The 22,349-nt window shown below is 46.4% G+C and overlaps 1 protein-coding gene across 2 annotated transcripts in view; it reads left to right on the top strand.

Annotated features, from left to right (window-relative positions):
• The window catches only part of LOC109885220 (chloride intracellular channel protein 5), a 55,360-nt gene extending 33,288 nt beyond the window's left edge, over positions 1-22,072 (top strand). For both annotated transcript variants that reach the window (XM_031815767.1, XM_031815768.1), the window contains exons 2-6: positions 13,749-13,858; positions 17,148-17,273; positions 17,658-17,764; positions 20,989-21,170; positions 21,288-22,072. In XM_031815767.1, coding sequence (XP_031671627.1) covers positions 13,749-13,858; positions 17,148-17,273; positions 17,658-17,764; positions 20,989-21,170; positions 21,288-21,452 — 690 coding nt within the window. In that variant the 3' untranslated portion in view covers positions 21,453-22,072. The remainder of the gene's footprint in view (positions 1-13,748; positions 13,859-17,147; positions 17,274-17,657; positions 17,765-20,988; positions 21,171-21,287) is intronic.
• Positions 22,073-22,349: the final 277 nt, after the last annotated feature.

The raw sequence follows: 22,349 nt of genomic DNA, 5'->3' as shown, positions 1-22,349 counted from the left end.
TGTGTTCTGTATCGTAGTAGTGGACAGTGTGTGTGTGTTCTGTAGTGTAGTAGTGGACAGTGTGTGTGTGTTCTGTATTGTAGTAGTGGACAGTGTGTGTGTGTTCTGTATCGTAGTAGTGGACAGTGTGTGTGTGTTCTGTAGTGTAGTAGTGGACAGTGTGTGTGTGTGTTCTGTAGTGTAGTAGTGGACAGTGTGTGTGTGTTCTGTAGTGTAGTAGTGGACAGTGTGTGTGTGTGTGTTCTGTAGTGTAATAGTGGACAGTGTGTGTGTGTTCTGTAGTGTAGTAGTGGACAGTGTGTGTGTGTGTGTTCTGTAGTGTAGTAGTGGACAGTGTGTGTGTGTTCTGTATCGTAGTAGTGGACAGTGTGTGTGTGTTCTGTATCGTAGTAGTGGACAGTGTGTGTGTGTTCTGTAGTGTAGTAGTGGAGAGTGTGTGTGTGTGTTCTGTAGTGTAGTAGTGGACAGTGTGTGTGTTCTGTAGTGTAGTAGTGGACAGTGTGTGTGTGTTCTGTATCGTAGTAGTGGACAGTGTGTGTGTGTTCTGTAGTGTAGTAGTGGACAGTGTGTGTGTGTGTGTTCTGTAGTGTAGTAGTGGACAGTGTGTGTGTGTGTGTGTTCTGTAGTGGACAGTGTGTGTTGTAATAGTAGGGTTAGAGTTACAGTAGCGACAGGTTCTGCTGAGGTCGACCCAGGAGACACCAATACTCTAGAGTAACACAGCCTTCTCCGACCTGCCCTATGGCTATAGCGGTACACACTAATACACACTACCCCACCTTATCTACTGTATATCCTCATACACACTATCCTACCTTATCTACTGTCTATCCTCATACACACTATCCTACCTTATCTACTGTCTATCCTCATACACACTATCCTACCTTATCTACTGTATATCCTCGGTACACACTGACGTCCAACTGTATCCTTCCTGGTTCTGGACCGTATGCACAAAGTATCCAGGATCAGTTTGGCTTTTAAATCATAATGATTAAGAGGGGAGGGGGGCTGATCCTGGATCAGTAACTGAGATACTAAGTGAATACAGGTCCTGATATCAGCTACATGATATCTGCTGTTGAGTTCTCCACAGCCCCCTCCCCCCCCCGAGGGTTACAGCAGGGGTGGGTACCTGGAGGACTAGAGCAAAGGGGAGGCAGAGAGAAGCAGGTGTGGGTACCTGGAGGACTAGAGCAAAGGGGAGACAGAGAGAAGCAGGTGTGGGTACCTGAAGGACCAGAGCAAAGGGGAGGCAGAGAGAAGCAGGTGTGGGTACCTGGAGGACTAGAGCAAAAGGGAGACAGAGAGAAGCAGGTGTGGGTACCTGGAGGACTAGAGCAAAGGGGAGACAGAGAGAAGCAGGTGTGGGTACCTGGAGGACTAGAGCAAAGGGGAGACAGAGAGAAGCAGGTGTGGGTACCTGGAGGACTAGACAAAGGTTAAGAATCAGTGTGCAGCCAGCCATGTAGCCCGAAAATCAGCTGACATGGTCTCAGGGGACAACCGACACATCACTGACACAGCTGACGTGGTCTCAGGGGACAACAGACACATCACTGACACAGCTGACGTGGTCTCAGGGGACAACAGACACATCACTGACTATTCTCCACTGTACACGATCCTTGTTTTAAGAACTAGGACCTGAAGGTAAAAAACAGAGAGTCCAAGGCTGAGAACCAGACATGTTGCATCTGTTCCCCATGCTGCCCTGGGGGACCTGCCCTATATAGAGGGAGTGACAGACATCACATGGACCAGCGCTGCATCTCATAGGATCCAAGCGAACTCACATCACACATGTTAAAGGACCCACATATTAAGATCAGGAAGAGGGGGTTCACATATTAAGGTCAGGAAGAGGAGGCTCACACATTAAGGTCTGGAAGAGGAGGTTCACACATTAAGGTCAGGAAGAGGAGGTTCACACATTAAGGTCAGGAAGAGGAGGCTCACACATTAAGGTCAGGAAGAGGAGGTTCACACATTAAGGTCAGGAAGAGGAGGTTCACACATTAAGGTCAGGAAGAGGAGGCTCACACATTAAGGTCAGGAAGAGGACTATTGATTTGAAGAGATTCTGATACTACTTAACATTAGACAGCTCACAGTGCTTTAGACTCAACTAAATCTCTCTTCTGAGACAAGGGGATTGACCTGGAATTTAATCACCCCAGCGTACTGTGGACAGTGGGTACTATCAAAACAAACCATGGCACCCTCATGGTAAACATCCTGGTGTCTTTGGTAAGAGGAGATGAGAGTTGTAGTAGGTTCATCAGGTCAATGTATCAGGTCCGTGTAGCAGGTCAGTTCAGTCCAGTGCCCTAATATCAGGTTGGTGCAGGTCAGTCTATCAGATCTGCTGAACCACTGCTCTGAGAATCCATGACTAGCCTGGAGTTTATTCACCCCAAGGGACTATGGGTAGTGGACACGCACCATAACAAACCTGGGCAACTTCCTCTTATTTGATTGTAAATGTTTTGGATTTGAACAAACTGTCATCTCTCCAATGAACCTCAGGTCATTCCTTCCTCAGGTCAGCCCTTCCTCAGGTCATTCCTTCCTCAGGTCATTCCTTCCTCAGGTCAGCCCTTCCTCAGGTCAGCCCTTCCTCAGGTCAGCCCTTCCTCAGGTCAGCCCTTCCTCAGGTCATTCCAGTTGAGTTTAATCCTGTGCTTTGCACCCTGTTTGTCTGTTGTCAGTCCATCATCCTCAGTCTTGTCAACCCATCCTCAGGTCAGTCTTATCAGCCCCTCCTCAGGTCAGTCCGTCGTCAGCCCCTCAGGTCAGTCCGTTAGGTCAGCCCCTCTGGTCAGTCCTTCCTCAGGTCAGTCCGTTAGGTCAGTCCATCCTCAGGTCAGTCTTATCAGCCCCTCCTCAGGTCAGTCTTATCAGCCCCTCCTCGGGTCAGTCTGTTAGGTCAGTCTTGTCAGCCCCTCAGGTCAGTCCGTTAGGTCAGCCCCTCTGGTCAGTCCTTCCTCAGGTCAGTCCGTTAGGTCAGTCCATCCTCAGGTCAGTCCGTTAGGTCAGTCCATCCTCAGGTCAGTCCGTCGTCAGCCCCTCCTCGGGTCAGTCTGTTAGGTCAGTCTTGTCAGCCCCTCAGGTCAGTCTGTTAGGTCAGTCTTGTCAGCCCCTCAGGTCAGTCCGTTAGGTCAGTCCTTCATCTGGTCAGTCCTTCCTCAGGTCAGTCCTTCCTCAGGTCAGCCCTTCATCTGGTCAGTCCTTCCTCAGGTCAGTCCTTCCTCAGGTCAGTCTGTTAGGTCAGTCCTTCCTCAGGTCAGTCCTTCCTCAGGTCAGTCTGTTAGGTCAGTCCTTCCTCTGGTCAGTCCTTCCTCAGGTCAGTCCTTCCTCAGGTCAGCCCTTCCTCAGGTCAGTCTGTTAGGTCAGTCCTTCCTCAGGTCAGTCCTTCCTCAGGTCAGTCTGTTAGGTCAGTCCTTCCTCTGGTCAGTCCTTCCTCAGGTCAGTCCTTCCTCAGGTCAGCCCTTCCTCAGGTCAGTCTGTTAGGTCAGTCCTTCCTCAGGTCAGCCCTTCCTCAGGTCAGTCCTTCCTCAGGTCAGTCCTTCCTCAGGTCAGCCCTTCCTCAGGACAGTCCTTCCTCAGGTCAGCCCTTCCTCAGGTCAGCCCTTCCTCAGGTCAGTTCTTCCTCAGGTCAGTCCTTCCTCAGGTCAGCCCTTCCTCAGGTCAGACTGTCGTCAGTCCTTCCTCAGGTCAGTCTGTTGTCAGCCCTTCATCTAATCAGTCCTTCCTCTGGTCAGTCCTTCCTCAGGTCAGTCCTTCCTCAGGTCAGTCTGTTGTCAGTCCTTCCTCAGGTCAGTCTGTTGTCAGTCCTTCCTCAGGTCAGTCTGTTGTCAGTCCTTCCTCAGGTCAGTCTGTTGTCAGTCCTTCCTCAGGTCAGTCTGTCGTCAGTCCTTCCTCAGGTCAGTCTGTTGTCAGTCCTTCCTCGGGTCAGTCTGTTGTCAGTCCTTCCTCAGGTCAGTCCGTTAGGTCAGTCCATCCTCAGGTCAGTCCGTCGTCAGCCCCTCCTCGGGTCAGTCTGTTAGGTCAGTCTTGTCAGCCCCTCAGGTCAGTCCATTAGGTCAGTCCTTCCTCAGGTCAGTCCTTCCTCAGGTCAGCTCTTCATCTGGTCAGTCCTTCCTCAGGTCAGTCCTTCCTCAGGTCAGCCCTTCCTCAGGTCAGTCCTTCCTCAGGTCAGTCTGTTAGGTCAGCCCTTCCTCTGGTCAGTCCTTCCTCAGGTCAGCCCTTCCTCAGGTCAGTCCTTCCTCAGGTCAGTCCTTCCTCAGGTCAGCCCTTCCTCAGGTCAGTCTGTTAGGTCAGTCCTTCCTCAGGTCAGCCCTTCCTCAGGTCAGTCCTTCCTCAGGTCAGCCCTTCCTCAGGTCAGTCCTTCCTCAGGTCAGCCCTTCCTCAGGTCAGTCCTTCCTCAGGTCAGTCTGTTAGGTCAGTCCTTCCTCTGGTCAGTCCTTCCTCAGGTCAGTCCTTCCTCAGGTCAGCCCTTCCTCAGGTCAGTCTGTTAGGTCAGTCCTTCCTCAGGTCAGCCCTTCCTCAGGTCAGTCCTTCCTCAGGTCAGTCCTTCCTCAGGTCAGCCCTTCCTCAGGTCAGTCCTTCCTCAGGTCAGCCCTTCCTCAGGTCAGCCCTTCCTCAGGTCAGTTCTTCCTCAGGTCAGTCCTTCCTCAGGTCAGCCCTTCCTCAGGTCAGACTGTCGTCAGTCCTTCCTCAGGTCAGTCTGTTGTCAGCCCTTCATCTAATCAGTCCTTCCTCTGGTCAGTCCTTCCTCAGGTCAGTCCTTCCTCAGGTCAGTCTGTTGCCAGTCCTTCCTCAGGTCAGTCTGTTGTCAGTCCTTCCTCAGGTCAGTCTGTTGTCAGTCCTTCCTCAGGTCAGTCTGTTGTCAGTCCTTCCTCAGGTCAGTCTGTTGTCAGTCCTTCCTCAGGTCAGTCTGTCGTCAGTCCTTCCTCAGGTCAGTCTGTTGTCAGTCCTTCCTCGGGTCAGTCTGTTGTCAGTCCTTCCTCAGGTCAGTCTGTCGTCAGCCCTTCCTCAGGTCAGTCCGTTAGGTCAGTCCATCCTCAGGTCAGTCCGTCGTCAGCCCCTCCTCGGGTCAGTCTGTTAGGTCAGTCTTGTCAGCCCCTCAGGTCAGTCCATTAGGTCAGTCCTTCCTCAGGTCAGTCCTTCCTCAGGTCAGCTCTTCATCTGGTCAGTCCTTCCTCAGGTCAGTCCTTCCTCAGGTCAGCCCTTCCTCAGGTCAGCCCTTCCTCAGGTCAGTCTGTTAGGTCAGTCCTTCCTCAGGTCAGCCCTTCCTCAGGTCAGTCCTTCCTCAGGTCAGCCCTTCCTCAGGTCAGTCCTTCCTCAGGTCAGCCCTTCCTCAGGTCAGTCCTTCCTCAGGTCAGTCCTTCCTCAGGTCAGCCCTTCCTCAGGTCAGTCTGTCGTCAGTCCTTCCTCAGGTCAGTCTGTTGTCAGCCCTTCATCTGGTCAGTCCTTCCTCTGGTCAGTCTGTTGTCAGTCCTTCCTCAGGTCAGTCTGTTGTCAGTCCTTCCTCAGGTCAGTCTGTTGTCAGTCCTTCCTCAGGTCAGTCTGTTGTCAGTCCTTCCTCAGGTCAGTCTGTTGTCAGTCCTTCCTCAGGTCAGTCTGTCGTCAGTCCTTCCTCAGGTCAGTCTGTCGTCAGTCCTTCCTCAGGTCAGTCTGTTGTCAGCCCTTCATCTGGTCAGTCCTTCCTCTGGTCAGTCCTTCCTCAGGTCAGCCCTTCCTCTGGTCAGTCCTTCCTCAGGTCAGCCCTTCCTCAGGTCAGTCCCTCCTCAGGTCAGCCCTTCCTCAGGTCAGTCTGTCGTCAGTCCTTCCTCAGGTAAGTCTGTTGTCAGCCCTTCATCTGGTCAGTCCTTCCTCAGGTCAGTCTGTTGTCAGTCCTTCCTCAGGTCAGTCCTTCCTCAGGTCAGTCTGTTGTCAGTCCTTCCTCAGGTCAGTCTGTTGTCAGTCCTTCCTCAGGTCAGTCTGTTGTCAGCCCTTCCTCAGGTCAGTCCTTCCTCAGGTCAGTCTGTCGTCAGCCCTTCATCTGGTCAGTCCTTCCTCAGGTCAGTCTGTCTTCAGCCTTCCTCAGGTCAGTCTTTCTGTCTATACTGAACAACAAAACCATGAGCTGAAATAAAAGTTCCCAGAAATGTTCCATACGCACAAAAATATAATTTATCTTAAATTTGTTTACATCCCTGTTAGTGAGCATTTGATCCTTTGTCAATATAATCCATCCAAATGACAGGTGTGGCATAAACAGAAGCTGATTATACAGCATGATCATTACACAGGTGCACCTTGTTCTGAGGACAATAAAAGGCCAATCTAAAATATACAGTTTTGTCACACAACACAATGCCACAGTCTCAAGTTGAGGGAGTGTGCATTTGGCATGCTGACTGCAGGACCATCCACCAGAGTTGTTGCCAGAGAACATTAATTTCTCTACCGTAAACCGCATCCAATGCCATTTTAGAGAATTTGTCCAACTGGCCTCACAACTGTAGACCACATGTATGGCGTCATGTAGACGAGCAGTTTGTTGATGTCAATGTTGTGAACTGAGTGCCCCATGGTGGCGGTGGGATTATGGTATTGGCAGGCATAAACTACAGACAGTGAACACAATAGCATTTTATTGATTGCAATTTGAATGCACAGAAATACCTTGATCAAATCAAATGTTATTGGTCACATACACATGGCTATCACATTTTATTTGGAGTGTAGCAAAATGCTTCTGAGACCCATTGTGAGGTCAATTGTTATTAAAGGTGTTTGTGGCCAACATACAGTGCATTCAGAAAGTACTCAGACCCCTTGACTTTTTCCACATTTTGTTACGTTACAGCCTTATTTAAAAAATTGATTAAATGTTCCCCCCCCCCATATATATATCTACACAATACCCCATAATGACATCACAATACCCCATAATGACATCACAATACCCCATAATGACATCACAATACCCCATAATGACAAAGTAAATATCACATTTCCATAAGTATTCAGACCCTTTACTCAGTATTTTGTTGAAGCACCTTTGGCAGTGATTACAGCCTCCAGTCTTCTTGGATATGATGCTACAAGCTTGGCACACCTACATTTGGGGAGTTTCTCCCATTCTTCTCGGCATATCCTTTCAAGCCCTGTCAGGTTGGATGAAGAGAGTCGCTGCACAGCTATCTTCAGGTCCCGCCAGAGATGTTCGATCGGGTTCAAGTCTGGGCTCTGGATGGGCCACTAAAGGACATTCAGAGCCTCCTGCATTGTCTTGGCTGTGTGCTTAGAGTTGTTGTTCTGTTGGAAGGTGAACCTTCGCCCCAGTCTGAGGTCCTGAGCGCTCTGGAGCAGGTTTTCATCAAGGATCTCTGTACTTTGCTCCACTTCATCTTTCCCTCGATCCTGACTAGTCTCCCAGTCCCTGCCGCTGAAAAACATCCCCACGGCATTATGCTGCCACCATCATGCTTGACAGTAGGGATAGTGCCAGGTTTCCTCCAGGCGTGACACGTGACACACAAAGAGTTCAATCTTGGTTTCATCAGACCGGAGATGAAGTCTGAGTCCTTTAGGTGCCTTTTGGCAAACTCCAAGAGGGTTGTCATGTGCCCTTCACTGATGAGTGGCTTCCGTCTGGCCACTCTACCATAAGGCCTGATTGGTTGAGTGCTGCAGGGATGGTTGTCCTTCTGGAAGGTTCTCCCTTCTCCACAGAGGAACTCTGGAGCTCTGTCAGAGTGACCGTCTGGTTCTTTGTCACCTCCCTGACCAAGGCTCTTTTCCCACGTTTGCTCAGTTTGGCCGTTCGGCCAGCTCTAGGAAGAGTCTTAGTGGTTCTAAACTTCTTCCATTTAAGAATGATAGAGACCACTGTGTTCTTGGGGACCTTCAATGCTGCAGAAATGTTTTGGTACCCTTCCCCAGATCTGTGCCTCAACACAATCCTGTCTCTGCTCTACAGACAATTCCTTGGCTTGGTTTTTGGTCTGACATTCACTCTCAACTGTGGGACCTTATATAGACAGGTGTGTGCCTTTCCAAATCATGTTCAATCAATTGAATATACCACAGGTGGACTCCAATCAAGTTGTAGAAAATCAAGCTGTAGAAACATCAATGGAAACAGGATGCACCTGAGCTCCATTCCGAGTCTCATAGAAACTAATAAGGTATTTCTTGTTTTTTTATTGAAATACATTTGCAAAAATGTCTAAAAACCTGTTTTTGCTTTTCATTCTCATGGATGAGGAGGGGGGAAAAATCAAGGCTGTAATGTAACAAAATGTAGAAAATGTCAAGGGGTCTGAATACTTTCCAAGTACACTGTATATCCATCTGTATCCCCAGTTAAACCCATAGATTAGGGTCTAATGAATAACTTTCAATGGACTGATTTCCTCATATGAACTGTAACTCAGTAAAATCTTTGAAATTGTTGCGTGTTGCGTTTATATTTTTGTTCCATATACAGAATAGGATCAATAACTCAAAACTCCTTTTCTGGTTCATAAGAAGGCTCACTTTTCATTTGTGTTTTTGGTTGATTTAAAAAAAAAGTTTTTCTGAATATTTAGACAAGTTAGCTCCTAACTCCTTGATCCTGCTTTTGTATTGGTCAGTTTAGTCAAGGAACGCCCTACAGATGTAGGATCTTAATCTGAGCTAGTCTCCTACAGCAGGAAAATAATCCTGCAGCAACAGGAAACGTGAATAATTCATTTGGATTATACATTTGTAGCGGTGGATACATTTTTAGTAAAAGAAAAATAAAGTCTGAAATTTAAAAGTGGAAATTACAAACTATGGAAGCCTTTTAAACCTCAAGTACACTAAATGTTAAAAAATTGACGCAGTGAGCAAATTAAGTGTTTGCATAGTACAGGTCAGTGTATTAGGGTCAGTCCTCTGCCCTGCTGTCCCTCTATAGCGTGTTCTATTGTCCTCAGTGTTCTAGATGTTGACTATCTATTATGATCAGCAGTGTATTGTGTTACCACAGAACCCATAGAACTCAGCTCAGCAACAACAATACACTTGTAGAAGCTTCAACACACGCACGCACGCGCACACACAAACACACACACGCACACACGCACGCACACACGCACGCGCGCGCACACACACACACACACACACACACACACACACACACACACACACACACACACACACACACACACACACACACACACACACACACACACACACACACACACACAGACCGAAGCTTCACTACAGGGGGGGACATTGGCATACAGTCTAGTCAGCATGGTACAGAGAGACAGTGGCTCATCAGATACAGTGGTCCATCATACTACACTAGGTATCCTGACCTCCCTGCCCCATATTACACACGCTAGCTAGCCTGACCTCCACACCCATATTACACATGCTAGCTAGCCTGACCTCCACACCCCATATTACACATGCTAGCTAGCCTGACCTCCACACCCCATATTACACACGCTAGCTAGCCAGACCTCCACACCCCATATTACACATGCTAGCTAGCCTGACCTCCACACCCCATATTACACACGCTAGCTAGCCAGACCTCCACACCCCATATTACACACGCTAGCTAGCCTGACCTCCACACCTCATATTACACATGCTAGCTAGCCTGACCTCCACACCCCATATTACACAGGCTAGCTAGCCTCACCCCATACTATACTAGCTACCCTTACAGCAATTAACCGTGGTTCTACCATGGTACTTTCATTCATACCATGGTACTAATATGGTACTTTCATTCATACCATGGTACTAATATGGTACTTTCATTCATACCATGGTACTAATATGGTACTTTCATTCATACCATGGTACTAATACGGTACTTTAATTCATACCATGGTACTAATATGGTACTTTCATTCATACCATGGTACTAATTTGGTACATTTAACTTATACCATGGTACTAATATGGTACTTTCATTCATACCATGGTACTAATTTGGTACTTTCACTTATACCATGGTACTAATATGGTACTTTCATTCATACCATGGTACTAATATGGTACTTTCACTTATACCATGGTACTACTATGGTACTTTCATTCATACCATGGTACTAATATGGTACTTTCATTCATACCATGGTACTAATATGGTACTTTCATTCATACCATGGTACTAATATGGTACTTTCATTCATACCATGGTACTAATATGGTACTTCACTTATACTATGGTACTAATATGGTACTTTCACTTATACCATGGTATAGTCTCAATCATAGAAATGTACCATGGTTTAGCCTTGAAGTATGATGGTACTGCCATTAAATATTACCATGATATGGCATAATTTTCACCATGGTATATATATATGTGGATCATGTGTAACCGATGTGAAATGGCTAGCTAGTTAGCGGTGGTGAAGTTTCCACCGCTATGGAAACTACACACACACACACACGCACACACACACATAGAGTGAGATACCTGATCTCTCCCCCCTTCTCTCTCTCCCCCTCCTTCTCTCTCTCCCCCCTCCTCTCTCTCTCTCTCCCCTGTTCTCTCTCGCTCCCCCCTCCTTTTCGCTCTCTCCCCTATCTCTCTCTCTCCCTTCCATACCCAGACCCTCACAACTGTCACTGCTCTACAATACCCACAAGTGTCATGGAGCTAGGATCCACACCCAGCCCTGTGGATCCTAGCTCCATACCCAGCCCTGTAGACCCCTAGCTCCATACCCAGCCCTGTAGACCCCTAGCTCCATACCCAGCCCTGTGGACCCCTAGCTCCATACCCAGCCCTGTAGACTCCTAGCTCCATACCCAGCCCTGTGGACCCCTAGCTCCATACCCAGCCCTGTAGATCCTAGCTCCACACCCAGCCCTGTAGACCCCTAGCTCCATACCCAGCCCTGTAGACCCCTAGCTCCATACCCAGCCCTGTGGACCCCTAGCTCCATACCCAGGCCTGTAGACTCCTAGCTCCATACCCAGCCCTGTGGACCCCTAGCTCCATACCCAGCCCTGTAGATCCTAGCTCCATACCCAGCCCTGTAGACCCCTAGCTCCATACCCAGCCCTGTGGACCCCTAGCTCCATACCCAGCCCTGTAGACTCCTAGCTCCATACCCAGCCCTGTGGACCCCTAGCTCCATACCCAGCCCTGTAGATCCTAGCTCCACACCCAGCCCTGTAGACCCCTAGCTCCATACCCAGCCCTGTAGACCCCTAGCTCCATACCCAGCCCTGTAGACCCCTAGCTCCATACCCAGCCCTGTGGACCCCTAGCTCCATACCCAGCCCATTGCTATGTAAAGGTATCTCTGTCGTCGATGAAGCAGGTAATGGAATCAGTATTCATAATTCAGTCCAGTCCATGGTGTCAGGTGACTGGGTTAGTTTCCACCGCTATGGAAACTACACACACACACACACACACACACACACACACACACATAGAGTTAGATACCTGATCTCTCCCCCCTTCTCTCTCTCCCCCTCCTTCTCTCCCCCCCTTCTCTCTCTCCCCCCCTTCTCTCTCTCCCCTGTTCTCTCTCGCTCCCCCCTCCTTTTTGCTCTCTCCCCTATCTCTCTCTCTCCCTTCCCCTCTTTCTCTCTCTCCCCCCTTCACCCCCTATCTCTCTCTCTCTCAATTCATTTCCATTTCAATTTAAGGGCTTTATTGGCATGGGAAACATATGTTTACATTGCCAAAGCAAGTGAAAGTAATAATAAATCCAATTTAAATAAACAAACAAAATGAAGAGTAAACATTACACTCACAAAAGTGTTTTATTTAACTAGGCAAGTCAGTTAAGAACAAATTATTATTTACAATGACGGCCTGCCCCGGCTAAGCCTGGGCGACGCTGGGCCAATTATGCACCTCCCTATGGGACTCCCAATCACAGCCGGTTGTGATACAGCCTGATATCGACCCAGGGTCTGTAATGACGCTTATAGCACTGAGATGCAGTGCCTTAGACCTCTGCGCCGCTCGGGAGAATAAAGATATTTCAAATGTCATATTATGTCTATATACAGTGTTGTAATGATGTGCAAATAGTTAAAGTACAAAAGGGAAAATAAATAAGCATAAATATGGGTTGTATTTACAATGGTGTTTTTTTTTCACTAGTTGACCTTTTCTTTTCAACAGGTCACAAACCTTGCTGCTGTGATGGAACACTGTGGTATTTCACCCAGTAGATATGGGACTTAATCAAAATTGTATTTGTTTTTGAATTCTTTGTGGGTCTGCGTAATCTGAGGGAAATATGTGTCTCTAATATGGTCATACATTTGGCAGGATGTTAGGAAGTGCAGCTCAGTTTCCACCTCATTTTGTGGGCAGTGAGCACATAGCCTGTCTTCTCTTGAGAGCCAGGTCTGCCTACGGCAGCCTTTTTCAATAGCACATCTATGCTCACTAAGTCTGTACATAGTCAAAGCTTTCCTTAAGTTTGGGTCAGTCACAGTGGTCGGGTATTCTGGCACTATGTACTCTCTGTTTAGGGACAAATAGCTTTCTAGTTTAGTTTTTGGTAAATTCTTTCCAATGTGTCAAGTAATTACCTTTTTGTTTTCTCTTCATTTGGTTGGGTCTAATTGTGCTGCTGTCCTGAGGCTCTGTAGGGTGTGTTTGTGTTTGTGAACAGAGCCCCAGGACCAGATTGCTTAGGGGACTCTTCTCCAGGTTCATCTCTTTGTAGGTGATGGCTTTGTTATGGAAGGTTTGGGAATCACTTCCTTTTAGGTGGTTGTAGTATTGAATGTCTCTATTCTGGATTTTGATCATTAGTGGGTATCGGCCTAATTCTGCTCTGCATTATTTGGTGTTTTATGTTGTATACAGAAAATATTTTGGCAGAATTCTATATGCAGAGACTCAATTTGGTGTTTGTCCCATTTAGTGAATTCTTGGTTGGTGAACGGGCCCCAGACCTCACAACCATGAAGGGCAATGGGATCTATAACTGATTCAAGTATTTTTAGCCAGATCCTAATTGGTATGTTGATTTGATGTTCCTTTTGATGACAAAGAAGGCCCTTCTTGCCTTGTCTCTCAGATTGTTCACAGCTTTGTGGAAGTTACCTATGGCCCTGATGTTTATGCCAAGGTATGTATAGTTTTTTGTGTGCTCTGGGGCATCAGTGTCTAGATGGAATTTGTATTTGTGGTCCTGGCGACTGGACCTTTTTTGGAACACCATTATTTTGGTCTTAATTAGATTTACTGTCAGTGCCCAGGTCTGACAGAATCTGTGCAGAAGATCTAGGTGCTGCTGTAGGCCCTCATTGGTTCGGGACAGAAACACCAGATCATCAGCAAACAGTAGACATTTGACTTCAGATTCTAGTAGGGTGAGGCCGGGTGCTGCAGACTGTTCTAGTGCCCGCGCCAATTTGTTAAAATATATGTTGAAGAGGGTGGGGCTTAAGCTGCATCCCTGTCTCACCCCACGGCCCTGTGGAAAGAAATGTGTGTATTATTTGCCAATTTTAACCACACACTGGTTGTTTGCGTACATGGATTTTATAATGTCATACGTTTTCCCCCAACAACACTTTCCATCAATTTATATAGCAGACCTTCGAGGCAAATTTCCCTTGTTTTGGTTTGTTTGTCAATTAGGGTGTGCTGGGTGAATACGTGGTCTGTCGTACGGTAATTTGGTAAAAAAGCCTATTTGACATTTGCTCAGTACATTGTTTTCACTGAGGAAATGTACGAGTCAGCTGCTAATGATAATGCTCTCTCTCTCTAGGCGGGTAGCGATGGAGAGAGTATCGGGAACTGTCCGTTCTCCCAGCGTCTCTTCATGATCCTGTGGCTAAAGGGAGTGGTCTTCAATGTCACCACCGTCGACCTCAAGAGGTACGCCAAGGGTTAGGGGTTAAGGGACAGGGGCTAAAGAGGTATGTCTTGGGGTTAAGGGACAAGGGCTAAAGAGGTATGCCAGGGGTTAAGGGACAGGGGCTAAAGAGGTATGCCAGGGGTTAGGGGTTAAGGGACAGGGGCTAAAGAGGTATGCCAGGGGTTAGGGGTTAAGGGACAGGGGCTAAAGAGGTACGCCAGGGGACAGGGGCTAAAGAGGTATGCCAGGGGTTAGGGGTTAAGCGACAGGGGCTAAAGAGGTACGCCTCGGGGTTAGGGGTTAAGGGACAGGGGCTAAAGAGGTGTGCCAGGGGTTAAGGGACAGGGGCTAAAGAGGTATGCCAGGGATTAGGGGTTAAGGGACAGGGGCTAAAGAGGTACGCCTTGGGGTTAGGGGTTAAGGGACAGGGGCTAAAGAGGTATGCCTTTGGGTTAGGGGTTAAGGGACAGGGGCTAAAGAGGTACGCCTCGGGGTTAGGGGTTAAGGGACAGGGGCTAAAGAGGTGTGCCAGGGGTTAAGGGACAGGGGCTAAAGAGGTATGCCAGGGATTAGGGGTTAAGGGACAGGGGCTAAAGAGGTACGCCTTGGGGTTAGTGGTTAAGGGACAGGGCCTAAAGAGGTATGCCAGGGGTTAGGGGTTAAGGGACAGGGGCTAAAGAGGTATGCCAGGGGTTAGGGGTTAAGGGACAGGGGCTAAAGAGGTATGTGGGACAGAGGACACACCACAGAGGACAGGGACAGAGGACACACCACAGAGGACAGGGACAGAGGACACACCACAGAGGACACACCACTGAGGAAAGGGACAGAGGACACACCACAGAGGAAAGGGACAGTATCACCTTGGTAACACTCACAGGTGTCTGATCCACTGAGGAAAGGGACAGTATCACCTTGGTAACACTCCCAGGTGTCTGATCCACTGAGGAAAGGGACAGTATCACCTTGGTAACACTCCCAGGTGTCTGATCCACTGAGGAAAGGGTCAGTATCACCTTGGTAACACTCCCAGGTGTCTGATCCACTGAGGAAATGGTCAGACATGACAACCAGGTGACTCAGTAGTAGAGGTCATGCTACATCAGCTCAGATTTATGTCACAAGTTGGGATTTTCCATTTAGACTCTTGATGATGTTAGAAGTTTACAAACACTCACCTGTCTCTCTCTGCTTTAATAGGAAGTAACCCTGTCTCTCTCTGCTTTAATAGGAAGTAACCCTGTCTCTCTCTGCTTTAATAGGAAGTAACCCTGTCTCTATGCTTTAATAGGAAGTAACCCTGTCTCTCTCTGCTTTAATAGGAAGTAACCCTGTCTCTCTCTGCTTTAATAGGAAGAAACCCTGTCTCTCTCTGCTTTAATAGGAAGTAACTCTGTCTCTCTGCTTTAATAGGAATAAACCCTGTCTCTCTCTGCTTTAATAGGAAGAAACCCTGTCTCTCTCTGCTTTAATAGGAAATAACCCTGTCTCTCTCTGCTTTAATAGGAAATAACCCTGTCTCTCTCTGCTTTAATAGGAAGTAACCCTGTCTCTCTGCTTTAATAGGAAGTAACCCTGTCTCTCTCTGCTTTAATAGGAAGTAACCCTGTCTCTCTGCTTTAATAGGAAATAACCCCGTCTCTCTGTTTAATCGGAAGTAACCCTGTCTCTCTCTGCTTTAATAGGAAGAAACCCTGTCTCTCTCTGCTTTAATAAGAAGTAACCCTGTCTCTCTGCTTTAATAGGAAGTAACCCTGTCTCTCTCTGCTTTAATAGGAAGTAACTCTACTCTCTCTGCTTTAATAGGAAGTAACCCTGTCTCTCTGCTTTAATAGGAAGTAACCCTGTCCCTCTCTGCTTTAATAGGAAGTAACCCTGTCTCTCTCTGCTTTAATGGGAAGTAACCCTGTCTCTCTCTGCTTTAATAGGAAGAAACCCTGTCTCTCTCTGCTTTAATAGGAAGTAACCCTGTCTCTCTCTGCTTTAATAGGAAGTAACTCTGTCTCTCTGCTTTAATAGGAATAAACCATGTCTCTCTCTGCTTTAACAGGAAGAAACCCTGTCTCTCTCTGCTTTAATAGGAAGTAACCCTGTCTCTCTACTTTAATAGGAAGTAACCCTGTCTCTCTCTGCTTTAATAGGAAGTAACTCTACTCTCTCTGCTTTAATAGGAAGTAACCCTGTCTCTCTGCTTTAATAGGAAGTAACCCTGTCCCTCTCTGCTTTAATAGGAAGTAACCCTGTCTCTCTCTGCTTTAATGGGAAGTAACCCTGTCTCTCTCTGCTTTAATAGGAAGAAACCCTGTCTCTCTCTGCTTTAATAGGAAGTAACTCTGTCTCTCTGCTTTAATAGGAATAAACCATGTCTCTCTCTGCTTTAATAGGAAGAAACCCTGTCTCTCTCTGCTTTAATAGGAAATAACCCTGTCTCTCTCTGCTTTAATAGGAAGTAACCCTGTCTCTCTCTGCTTTAATAGGAAGTAACCCTGTCTCTCTCTGCTTTAATGGGAAGTAACCCTGTCCCTCTCTGCTTTAATAGGAAGTAACCCTGTCTCTCTCTGCTTTAATGGGAAGTAACCCTGTCTCTCTCTGTTTAATAGGAAGTAACCCTGTCTCTCTCTGCTTTAATAGGAAGTAACCCTGTCTCTCTCTGCTTTAATGGGAAGTAACCCGGCCCCTCTCTGCTTTAATAGGAAGTAACCCTGTCTCTCTCTGCTTTAATGGGAAGTAACCCTGTCTCTCTCTGTTTAATAGGAAGTAACCCTGTCTCTCTCTGCTTTAATAGGAAGTAACCCTGTCTCTCTCTGCTTTAAAAGGAAGCAACCCTGTCTCTCTCTGCTTGAATAGGAAGAAACCCTGTCTCTCTGTTTAATAGGAAGTAACCCTGTCTCTCTCTGCTTTAATAGGAAGTAACCCTGTCTCTCTCTGCTTTAAAAGGAAGTAACCCTGTCTCTCTCTGCTTTAATAGGAAGTAACCCTGTCTCTCTGTGCTTTAATGGGAAGTAACCCTGTCTCTCTCTGCTTGAATAGGAAGTAACCCTGTCTCTCTCTGCTTTAAAAGGAAGTAACCCTGTCTCTCTCTGCTTTAAAAGGAAGTAACCCTGTCTCTCTCTGCTTTAAAAGGAAGTAACCCTGTCTCTCTCTGCTTTAATAGGAAGTAACCCTGTCTCTCCCTGCTTTAATAGGAAGTAACCCTGTCTCTCTCTGCTTTAATAGGAAGTAACCCTGTCTCTCTCTGCTTTAATAGGAAGAAACCCTTACCCTCTCTGCTCCAATTAGAAGTAACTCTATCTATCTGTTGTCCAATAGGAAGCCTGCTGACCTCCATAACCTAGCCCCAGGGACCCATCCTCCCTTCCTGACATTTAATGGAGAGGTGAAGACAGACATCAACAAGATAGAAGAGTTCCTGGAGGATGTACTGGCTCCACCCAAGTAAGGATACAGTAACACACTGTATGAATACAACACCACAACGTCACACATCTTCCTAGGAGTACGTCCTCTCTACAGATAACACTGTCAACTTGTACACAGGCAGCTCTCCAACCATAATGTGTATCACACAGAAATCCTCTGTACCGTTCGGCTTCATATGCCATCACCCAAAGTAGTGTCCGTGCAAGTCCTGATCCAGCTCGCTCGATTATATACACTGAATACAGCTCAATAGATGATACTGTGACCCAGATGTTTTCCACTGTCTCTGTGTCTGACTGTGTCTTATTATCTCAGTATTCCTGTATCTGACTGTATCTCTGTATCTGACTGTATCTATATTCCTGTATCTGACTGTATCTCTGTGTCTTCCTCTTGCAGGTACCCTAAGTTGGCAGCCAAGCAGAGAGAGTCCAACACAGCTGGAAACAACATCTTTGCCAAGTTCTCAGCGTACATCAAGAACACCAAGCCTGAAGCTAATGGAGGTAGGACACATAGTCTAACCCTTGACCCCTACCCTTAACCCTAACACTTAGAACACCAAGCTAATGGAGGTAGGACACATAGCCTAACCCCTGACCCCTACCCTTAACCCTAACCCCTAGAACATGTCTTGTGGAGTATGCATGGGTGTCTGAGCTGTAGTTTAAACAGATAGCTCCGTGCTTTCAACATATCAACTTCTCACAAATAACAAGTAGTGAGGAAGTCTAAAACTGTCTAGCTAGCTAGCTAACAAACACACAGTACAGATACATTCTTCAAATTAATTATTTTACACTATCTTATCACAGCACTGGCAAACCATGGTTGACCAACTCCCTGACCATCATGGCTGACCTTTATCCCATCATAAGAAGGTTCATGTCCATTCTAGTATTCTGATTCCTATGGCCTAACCTCTATCCCTCTGCACCAACTTCAAACATCAGCTATGTGAGCAGCTAACCAATCGCTGCAGCTGTACATAGTCTATTGGTAAATAGCCCACCCATTTTCACCTACCTCATCCCCATACTGTTTTTATTTATTTACTTTTCTGCTCTTTTGCACACCAATATCTCTACCTGTACATGACCATCTGATCATTTATCACTCCAGTGTTAATCTGCAAAATTGTAATTACTCGCCTACCTCCTCATGCCTTTTGCACACAATGTATATAGACTGCCCCTTTTTTTTCTACTGTGTTATTGACTTGTTAATTGTTTACTCCATGTGTAACTCTGTGTTGTCTGTTCACACTGCTATGCTTTATCTTGGCCAGGTCGCAGTTGCAAATGAGAACTTGTTCTCAACTAGCCTACCTGGTTAAATAAAGGTGTTCTCAACTAGCCTACCTGGTTAAATAAAGGTGTTCTCAACTAGCCTACCTGGTTAAATAAAGGTGTTCTCAACTAGCCTACCTGGTTAAATAAAGGTGTTCTCAACTAGCCTACCTGGTTAAATAAAGGTGTTCTCAACTAGCCTACCTGGTTAAATAAAGGTGTTCTCAACTAGCCTACCTGGTTAAATAAAGGTGTTCTCAACTAGCCTACCTGGTTAAATAAAGGTGTTCTCAACTAGCCTACCTGGTTAAATAAAGGTGTTCTCAACTAGCCTACCTGGTTAAATAAAGGTGTTCTCAACTAGCCTACCTGGTTAAATAAAGGTGTTCTCAACTAGCCTACCTGGTTAAATAAAGGTGTTCTCAACTAGCCTACCTGGTTAAATAAAGGTGTTCTCAACTAGCCTACCTGGTTATATAAAGGTGTTCTCAACTAGCCTACCTGGTTAAATAAAGGTGTTCTCAACTAGCCTACCTGGTTAAATAAAGGTGTTCTCAACTAGCCTACCTGGTTAAATAAAGGTGTTCTCAACTAGCCTACCTGGTTAAATAAAGGTGTTCTCAACTAGCCTACCTGGTTAAATAAAGGTGTTCTCAACTAGCCTACCTGGTTAAATAAAGGTGTTCTCAACTAGCCTACCTGGTTAAATAAAGGTGTTCTCAACTAGCCTACCTGGTTAAATAAAGGTGTTCTCAACTAGCCTACCTGGTTAAATAAAGGTGTTCTCAACTAGCCTACCTGGTTAAATAAAGGTGTTCTCAACTAGTCTACCTGGTTAAATAAAGGTGTTCTCAACTAGCCTACCTGGTTAAATAAAGGTGTTCTCAACTAGCCTACCTGGTTAAATAAAGGTGTTCTCAACTAGCCTACCTGGTTAAATAAAGGTGTTCTCAACTAGCCTACCTGGTTATATAAAGGTGTTCTCAACTAGCCTACCTGGTTAAATAAAGGTGTTCTCAACTAGCCTACCTGGTTAAATAAAGGTGTTCTCAACTAGCCTACCTGGTTAAATAAAGGTGTTCTCAACTAGCCTACCTGGTTAAATAAAGGTGTTCTCAACTAGCCTACCTGGTTAAATAAAGGTGTTCTCAACTAGCCTACCTGGTTAAATAAAGGTGTTCTCAACTAGCCTACCTGGTTAAATAAAGGTGTTCTCAACTAGCCTACCTGGTTAAATAAAGGTGTTCTCAACTAGCCTACCTGGTTAAATAAAGGTGTTCTCAACTAGCCTACCTGGTTAAATAAAGGTGTTCTCAACTGGCCTACCTGGTTAAATAAAGGTGTTCTCAACAAGCCTACCTGGTTAAATAAAGGTGTTCTCAACTAGCCTACCTGGTTAAATAAAGCTGTTCTCAACTAGCCTACCTGGTTAAATAAAGGTGTTCTCAACTAGCCTACCTGGTTAAATAAAGGTGTTCTCAACTAGCCTACCTGGTTAAATAAAGGTGTTCTCAACTGGCCTACCTGGTTAAATAAAGGTGTTCTCAACAAGCCTACCTGGTTAAATAAAGGTGTTCTCAACTAGCCTACCTGGTTAAATAAAGGTGTTCTCAACTAGCCTACCTGGTTAAATAAAGGTGTTCTCAACTAGCCTACCTGGTTAAATAAAGGTGTTCTCAACTAGCCTACCTGGTTAAATAAAGGTGAAATAAAAAAACCTCTGTCACTATATCATTGAACTTTGTGGAAGGGCCGTAGGTTGCTATACGTTATTATTGTGTCTCATACTTACATTTTGCAGGTTTAGTCTCATTGAGATTTACTTTTTAAACTAGTGTGAATATCAGAAGCAATATCAGACATGTCCAACTGTTAGCTGCCACTAAATGGTAGCAGAATCAATCTGCTGCACAGAAGGAACCTGGCTTTGGCCTGCTGTGGCTGTGTACTGTCCTGTACTGCCACCTGGTGAATATGATGGAGATGACTGTACTGTCCTGTACTGCCACCTGGTGGATATGATGGAGATGACTGTACTGTCCTGTACTGCCACTTGGTGGATATGATGGAGATGACTGTACTGTCCTGTACTGCCACCTGGTGGATATGATGGAGATGACTGTACTGTCCTGTACTGCCACCTGGTGGATATGATGGAGATGACTGTACTGTCCTGTACTGCCACCTGGTGGATATGATGGAGATGACTGTACTGTCCCGTACTGCCACCTGGTGGATATGATGGAGATGACTGTACTGTCCTGTACTGCCACCTGGTGGATATGACTGTACTGTCCTGTACTGCCACCTGGTGGAGATGATGGAGATGACTGTACTGTCCTGTACTGCCACCTGGTGGATATGATGGAGATGTGCTCCCTTTTCCTGATTTCTCTTTATATGACAATGGACTAAAATCTCTCTCTCCCCCTCCCTTCTAGTCCTGGAGAAGGGTCTGCTGAAGGCACTGAAGAAGTTAGATGACTACCTGGCTGGTCCCCTCCCAGAGGAGATCGATGCAGACAGCATGGAGGAGGAGAGGGGGTCCACCAGACGCTTCCTGGATGGAGATGACCTCACCCTGGCTGACTGCAACCTACTGCCCAAACTACATATAGTCAAGGTACACACACACACACACAGGCAGACACACACACACACACACACACACACAGACACAGGCTCACAGACGTTCTATTACCTGAGTGTGAGGTGTGTTCTCTCTGTGTTTTGTTACCAGGTGGTTGCTAAGAAGTATCGTAACTATGAGATTCCGTCTGAGCTGGGTGGGGTGTGGCGCTATCTGAAGAATGCCTACACACGAGACGAGTTCACCAACACCTGCGCTGCCGACAACGAGATAGAGATGGCTTACCTGGATGTGGCCAAGAGACTGGAGAAGTGACATTTAACCCCTAACCTCTAACCTACAACCATGATTTTTAACCCCTGGCCTCTAACCCCTGACCTCTAACCCCTGTCCTCTAAACTACAAGCCTGATTTATAACCCCCTGACACCTAATCCCTGACCTCTAACCCCTGACCTCTAACCCCTGTCCTCTAACCTACAAACCTGATTTTTAACCCCTTGAAACCTAACCCCTGACCTCTAACCCCTGACCTCTAACCCCTGACCTCTAACCCCTGACCTCTAACCCCTGATCTCTAACCCCTGACCTCTAACCCCTGACCTCTAACCTACAAGCGTGATTTTTAACCCCTTGAAACCTAATCCCTGACCTCTAAACCCCGACCTCTAACCCCTGACCTCTAATCCCTGATCTCTAACCCCTGATCTCTAACCCTTGACCTCTAACCTACAAGTGTGATTTTTAACCCCTTGACTCCTAATCCCAACCCATATCAGCAGTTACCATGAAGCCAGTCCACAGTGACCAGCTGGTTGTATTTATTCATAATTTCCCCTGCTGTAGTCTGCCTCCACCATCAACATCTGGCTACTGATTATACTAATATATTGATTGATGTATTGATCTGTAATTGATAAAGGTCCATTACAATCACGAGCTTCACTTGGTTGATTTTCATATCGTTTTGCTGTAGTCTCTCTATTTGAGACAGATCTTATGTTGAGAAGTTGATTTGATAATTTGTTAACAAATTTTAATGTATTTTCAAAACTTTTGAACAAACAAGGAGAAACGGCGTTGTGTATTAAGAGAACATTACTATGGGTGTATTCCAGGGCCCTATTGCTCTATAGGGAACAGGGTGACTATAGGGAACAGGGTGACTATAGGGAACAGGGTGACTATAGGGAACAGGGTGCTCTATAGGGAA

The sequence above is a fragment of the Oncorhynchus kisutch genome, unplaced genomic scaffold (assembly GCF_002021735.2).
Source record: "Oncorhynchus kisutch isolate 150728-3 unplaced genomic scaffold, Okis_V2 scaffold606, whole genome shotgun sequence".
Taxonomy (NCBI): domain Eukaryota; kingdom Metazoa; phylum Chordata; class Actinopteri; order Salmoniformes; family Salmonidae; genus Oncorhynchus; species Oncorhynchus kisutch.
The sequence above is the reverse complement of the archived record's forward strand: the minus strand, read 5'-3'. Positions and strand labels throughout refer to the sequence as shown.